Raw genomic sequence first — 7,292 nt, 5'->3', positions numbered from 1 at the left:
CGGATGTTGGCGATCAACATGGCTATCCTAACTTTGCTTGCTGCTATTCTGAATAGTCCGGTTGTCGATGTATTAAAGTGCAATATGAAGTTCGTATTTGTATGCTGAGGCTAAGAGGTAAAACTAGAAAATTAAGTTGAATATTATGTGCATGCTCCTTCAGCGAATAAAAACCAGAATGTAACACAGGAATTCTGTAGTAAGGTTAAGGTAAGATAAGGTTGAACTTATATAATCAAATTCCGAAATATGACAAATCAAATACCGAAAAACTACGGGAGGTAAAAGGAAACCTGACGAAAACAACGAGAATGAGAAGTTGTTGGTAGATTTTGCGCAAGAAAACAACTTGAGAATTATATGTTACTTACTTCGATCACAAGAAAATCCACAAAGAAACATGGATCGCTCCAGAAGGTAGAACATGTAACCAAATCGACCATGTCCAGTGGAAAGCAAGCACGCGAAATTAATAACAGATGTTAGAAGTTATAGAGGGGCAGACGCGGATTCTGATCACGAAATTAAGAGAAACTATCCCAAAAATCAGAGAACAGAGAATATCGTATAAAAAATATGACGTCGCCAAACTAAGGAACACAGGAACCGCTGACAACTTCCAGGCAGACGTGACAGCAAAATTTCTTCAAAACTAAATTCAAGGTGACATCGAAATGGAGTGAGAAATAATAGAAGAAGCTACAAAGGGAGCAGTTCAAAAGCGATTAAGTTCAAGTAAAGAAGGGAAGAGATAAAGAATGGTTTTATGCCGATTGCAAGAAAAGCCTTAACAAACGCAAAGATGCAAGACTAAAATATATGGACAAACCAAGTGACAAGTGAGAATAGAAATGAATATGAAGCAGAGAGAAGAGACGAGAAAAAAGTGTGTAGGGGGAAGAAAAGGGAGCGTATGGATAAAAAGCTCCTAGAGATTGAAGAACAGTACATTAATAAAAATGTGAGAAACTTCATCAGGAGGCGAAAAAGATCAGTGACCAAGGCGCAAGAAAACAGAATTACTACAAAAGTAAAGAAGGACATCGAATAGGAGATAAGGATAAGCTAGATAGATGGCAAGAGCATTTCAGAGAGCTGCTTCATAAAGAACCGGATGGAAATGATGAGGAGCAAGTGGAAATGGTAGGGGAAGTCGACATGGCGGAAACAATGGAGGGTCACACCGTGAAAGAAATACGAGATATCATATATAGCATGAAAATCAATAAAAGTGCAGGCAGCAATGGTATTCCTGCAGAAGTAATCAAGCATGGCGGAGAAGCACTTATAACGCAGATATGTAGCCTGATAACGAAAATCTGGGAGTGAGAGGAAGTATGGAGAGAGGAAATAATGTACCATTTATAAGAAGGGAAATAAAGGAATGTGCGAAAACTACAGGGGTATCACTCTTCTGGATGTAACATATAAGGTACTCGCCAGAGTCACAAGAAGTAGACTTGAAAGAGCAGGTTGGTGAATACCAGGGAGGATTCAAAAAGGGCAGATCCACCATAGATAAAATATTCGTAATAAAAATGATTCAGAGCAATACGTACGAGCAACAGTTAAAGCTAAACCTCCTATTTATAGATCTCAAACAAGTTTACGGGTCTGTGATAAGAAGGCGTCTGTACCATGCCCTAATAGTACTTGGAATTGCGGAAGAAAATATGATCAGACTAGTAAAATGACCTTAATAATGAGACCGACAATAGAGTAAGGATAGAATGAAGCCTATCAGGAGAATTTGAAGTAAGAAAGGGACTAAAGCAGTGAGATCCACTGTTCACAATACTCTCCAATTTCTTGCTGGAGGTAATGAGAGTGTGGAATACGATAGAAAGGTATGATTTATGACAACAGAAGCCAAGTCCTGGCCTTTGCGGACGATGTGGTGTTAATGGTAAGAACTAAAGTAGAACTGCTTTAAAGAGGATTTTTAAACTTTTTGAAACGAAGGCTGATAAGGTATGGAATGAATATTAATGAGCAAAAAACAAATTATATAGAAATGGGACAGACCACAAATAAAGGTAAACAACTGAAGACTACCACAAACAACGAGAGTAAAGAGTATTGCTTCAAAAAGGTGACGGACTTTGAGTATCTAGGAGTAACCCTAATAAGTAAAGGGGAAGAAAGCCAAGAAATTAAGAAGCGGATTTCGAGAGGAAGGAAGACGGTCGGAGCTCTACACAAACTACTAAGCGCAAAAAAAATCTCAAGAGAGGCAAAATTGAGACTATACCGAATGCCATCTTGCAAGAATGGCAGATTGAAGGTGGACAAAGGACTCACACTGCGGCCGTGGACAGAAGAAAATGGAGGAAAACAGTGGACAAATTCGAAGCTGTATGTGTATGTATGTTGATACCTGCTGATAGCCGTTGATACTTATGTCAACTACAGTTCTACTCTATGTAAGACCAAAAAAATTGATCATACTTTATCTTGGTAGTCATTTTTTAAAGGGGTCATTACAATTGTACGTTTTATTGCTATACCTGAATCTGCTGGTCTATTATATATAAGAGCTCATATTATTAAGAGATAATGGCTTTAAAAAAATTGTTAATATCAAAAAACATGTTTACAACATTTATTTAAAAATAATTTACAAAATGAACACTTTTAGGAATTATTACATTAGTTTTCATCAGCGACTTCTTCCACATCATCTTCAAAATCAGCTTCATCATCTACTGCAGCGTTTTCGTATTGTTGATATTCCGATATCAAATCATTCAAATTTGATTCTGCTTCTGTGAATTCCATCTCATCCATTCCTAAAAAATTGCAAAATAGTTTACATGAGATCGAAAATTCACTAAAAAAAAGCAAATAATCAGTATTTAGAGATAACAAACCGTCTTTATGATTTCGACCGTACTACTATTGAACAAGTGATTTAAAAGTTCTTAAGTTCTATAACTTAAGAAAATAATTAAAAATGAGAAAATTATTAAATTCATGATCTTTTTTATTAATAATAATATGGTAGTCTGAAAAGTTCTTGGCCTGATATTAAAAACAAAAATTTAGACTTTTATAGAACTTTTATTTTTCCACCAAATTTGCTGTGATATCGATACATTTTATCCATAGACGTACCAATGCTGTTATCCGTTCTATATATTGTTCCCCTACAAATATTACAAAAGTGCTCATCCACAGCCATATTGGCTTCTTAAAAAGTATATGGAAGTCCAAGAGAGTCACATCTGGGGAATAAGTAGTACATATTTTATTTCTAATTTATGTTCTAAAACTTTATAAACAGTTGCCTGCAATGTTCTAGATTGATATACTTTACTCAGGCAACACTTCTTTCTCACTCAAGTGATCAAAGATCATTGAAATTTCGAAACTGGGCAAACCAAATGTTAAGCTAGAAAACTACCCCCCTACAATACTACTCGGCATGGTATATAAACTATTAGAAAAGTTTCTACTCATCAGAATTAATCACAAAATACTCGAAATTGTCCCCATTGGACAAGAAGGAGCCCGTATCACCCTCATCGGAGTTGTACGAACCAAGTCTTGCCATTAAAAACTTTTATAGAAGCTAGTTTTCAAACAAATATATATATATATATATATATATATATACAGTAAAACCTCCCTTAACCGAAACGGCTGACATGACAGTTTCAATACTTTCGTCAATAAAAAGTAAATGTTTGTCGCAAAACGTAAACAATTCCGTTAATTTCACTCACCAATTAATGTCTATGTGTGTTGGGAAATCACAAAAACCAAGAGCTCTAAAAGATATTTCCGAAAAGGCATTTTAAGGTATAGAAGCCAAAAAAGTTCATGGATGTCGACCACTTTATTTTTAGAATGGTTTGAAAATGAATTCGTCTCAAGTGTAAAATCCTTTTTAAAATCAAAAAACCTTCCCATCAAAGCATTGTTGCTTGTTGACAATGCGCCCTCACCCTCAAAATCTACAAAATGGTGACAATTGTCAGATTTTTGTCACCGAATGTCACAAGCTTAATCCAGCCGTTAGACCAGGGAGTCATAGAGACATTATAGAGAAGCATTCTTAAGACATCTGTTATTACAGGAGACGAATTAATCCAAAAGTGTTCCCGAAATTCTCAAATATTTAACAATAAAACTTTTTTATTGGTGAGCTTAGTCGTGGGCCAAGATCAAATCTTCAACTTTGGAAAAATGCTGGAACAAACTTTTTGATAAGATTTTGATTGACGATCCTGAAGAAGACAATGGTAAGAAAACGACAGAAGAAATTAAACCTTTCATTAAAAATTTGCCGGGACATGACGAAATTAACTAAGAAGAGATACGTGACTGGTTAGCAGCTGATGACTCAGAACGTGAATTCATCGACCAGGACATCATTGATATGGTTCTTTATCAAGACAGCCTGAGCATATCACATGACGAAGATAACGACCCAAGAGGCAACAGGCAGCACAAGACCATAGATGAGATTTTTAATGCTTTAGAGGCAAGAATTTTATACAGTAGGCCTAAATAGTTAGGGACACGACTAGATTCTTAATTTTTGTTGTCATTACATAAATTAACGATGGAGGGAGAGAGAAACATCGCTGTCAAATGAAAACGCAAAAAAAAATAGCAGATTTCTTTAAAAAAGCATGTTAAACTTTTTCATTTTCCTTAATTTTATTACTTTATTTTGGATTTACTTGTTAGAAAACATTACGAAATCAACTCATAGTATTTTTTAATACCAATACTTTGATCAAGAATATTATAAAAAACAATGTTATTTTTAACCGAAATTTTTGTTATCCGAAACGGCCTCCCCCCCAATTATTTCGGTTAACGGAGGTTTTACTGTATATATATATATATATATATATATATATATATATATATATATATATATATATATATATATATATATATATATATATATATATCCGTAGCATTCATAGATCTCACAGCAGTATACGATATTGTTTGGAGACAGGGATTAGTATATAAATTGTCCCGTATTATCCCCTGCAGAAAGATAATCATCCTCATTGACAACATGATGTCAAAAAGAACCTTACACGTAATATTGGTAAAGAACATCAGCAAACAGATGAAACTTAATAATGGCCTTCCACGGGATTCTATGCTTGCCCCTTTACTTTTGAGCCTCTATATTACTGACATGCCTGCAACCGAATCTCCCAAGTTTGGATATGCTGACGGTTGGACCATGGGAACAAGCTATCCTTAGAAACCATCGAAAACACTCTTACGAATAATCTATCCATCCTCAAAAAATTCTTTAAGAAATGGAATTTATAAACAATTACTTTAGTACTTAGCACTTATTACTTTTTCGAGCGTTTTTATGCCGTACAAGGTATCTTTAAAATCCGTTTATGTATGTTCTTCTTCATGTACCATGTTCAGTCGTCGTCTCCGGCCAGTAACTCAGTAGATGGCTTTAAACATGTATATCTAGTAGCAGCACGAAAGATAAAATATGCATTCCGAAAACGTTCTGTGATGTAGTTCGTATATATCTTTTATAAAGGAATTTTTTAGATTAAAATTTTTGTGATTTATGGTATACAGCCAACTACAGGAAATTCATTTTCCTTGTGGATATCAAAATCATCATCATCATCATCATCAAGATCATTTCAATAGGTACTTACTTTTTTCTACGGAATATTAAAATACTTGGGATATCTACTTCTTTTTCTTAACTTTCTATCCTCCATTTTTGGATATAGGGCTCTTCCAACTTCTTCCTATCGACCCTTTTAGGGTCTCCAATGTTAAATATTTACGTCCGTCTTTTTGTTTAGCAGTGTGGTCAGCGAAGCTCCAATTGAGTTTGACCATTTTTTTGTGATATCCTCGACCTGTTTTTGATCGTAACCAGTCGTTCCTCCTTAAATCTGACAGTCGTATACACAACATTGCATTTTCTGTTGTGGCTAATTTGTTCATATTTACCTTAGTTAGGATTCAGGTTTGACATCCATATGTCATGATAGGAATGATGCAGTGGTTGAATACTTTGCTCCTCAAGTATTGAGGTATTTTGCACTTCTTCAGTATTCAAATGAGTTTTCCAAATCCTGCCTGTCAGTCTTCTTCTTCTAGTGATTTCTGCACTTTGGTTCTCTTAGTCAAATTTCAGAATTTAGCCTAGGTACATATATTTTTGGACTTGATGTATCTCATTGCCATTTATAGTTATATGACTGGGGTCTTCCGTATTTGACATTATTTTTCAGTGTTGGGGGATATTTGGGATATATCAAGAATTAAAGATGTCTGGGAAACATTTGATATTACATTATATTGTCTCTGGCGCATTATGTTGGATTATCTAAAGAGATTATTGGTCATATATTTGAAAAGACTTCTATAAGTAAGTATTCTCGATAGATATAGAGAAAAAGGATTTCTAGAATAGAATCAATTGAAAAACTCAACTTACTATTTCGAGAAATAACAAACCGCAAACGTAAGAATACTTTACATACTACAAGATTTCTATATCATGTAATAGATTGTTAATGACCGAATTTTAAAAAATCTTACCTTCTCCAGTATACCAATGTACGAAAGCCTTTCTTGCGTACATAGCTGAGAATTGTTCAGAAATACGTTTGAATAGTTCTTGAATGGCAGTGGTATTTCCTATAAATGTGGCAGACATCTTGAGGCCTCTGGGGGGAATGTCACAAACGGCAACCTTAACGTTGTTTGGAATCCATTCAACGAAATAGCTGCTATTTTTGTTTTGAATGCTTAACATTTGTTGGTCGACTTCTTTCATGGACATATGACCTCTGAACACGGTGGCGACTGTTAAATATCTAAAAAAAAATGAAATATATAACTGACAATAAAATGAATACACCTGAAATAAATATGTAAAGAAAATATGTAAAAAGCATATAAGCTGTAACTTATTTACTGTTTTATTGAAACTACGAGTATTTATAAAAATAATTAATCAAAGAGTAAATGAAGATTGTGCGAGGATAATATAGATTGCAAACAGTTTCATCTTCGTCATTTACGAGTAGCAGAGACAAGACAAGATGCAGAGACGTTAACAGCGACATTAATGTGGGCTTTATTGACTATCAGAAATCATTCAAAACTTGGAAATACTAGAACAGATTTGAGCAAATCATTATGATCGGAAGATCATAAGTAATCTGTATTGAAAGTAAATGGCATTCTAACGTATTCATGGAGAAAAATCAGATATCAATATCAAGAGGGGAGTAAAAAACGGAGACATACTGCCATCTTTATTGTTTAAA

At 34.4% G+C, this 7,292-nt stretch overlaps 1 protein-coding gene across 1 annotated transcript in view; it reads right to left on the bottom strand.

The window, feature by feature from the left end:
* Nucleotides 1-2,588: 2,588 nt before the first annotated feature.
* The window catches only part of LOC140437242 (tubulin beta-1 chain-like), a 30,610-nt gene continuing 25,906 nt past the window's right edge, over nt 2,589-7,292 (bottom strand). The window contains exons 5-6 of the mRNA XM_072526644.1: nt 6,559-6,836; nt 2,589-2,789 (exon numbers count right to left, since the gene is read on the bottom strand). Of these exons, the coding sequence (XP_072382745.1) occupies nt 2,650-2,789; nt 6,559-6,836 (418 nt within the window). The 3' untranslated portion in view covers nt 2,589-2,649. The remainder of the gene's footprint in view (nt 2,790-6,558; nt 6,837-7,292) is intronic.

This window comes from Diabrotica undecimpunctata, chromosome 3 (assembly GCF_040954645.1).
Source record: "Diabrotica undecimpunctata isolate CICGRU chromosome 3, icDiaUnde3, whole genome shotgun sequence".
Classification (NCBI taxonomy): domain Eukaryota; kingdom Metazoa; phylum Arthropoda; class Insecta; order Coleoptera; family Chrysomelidae; genus Diabrotica; species Diabrotica undecimpunctata.
This window is presented reverse-complemented; position numbering and strand designations above follow the sequence as displayed.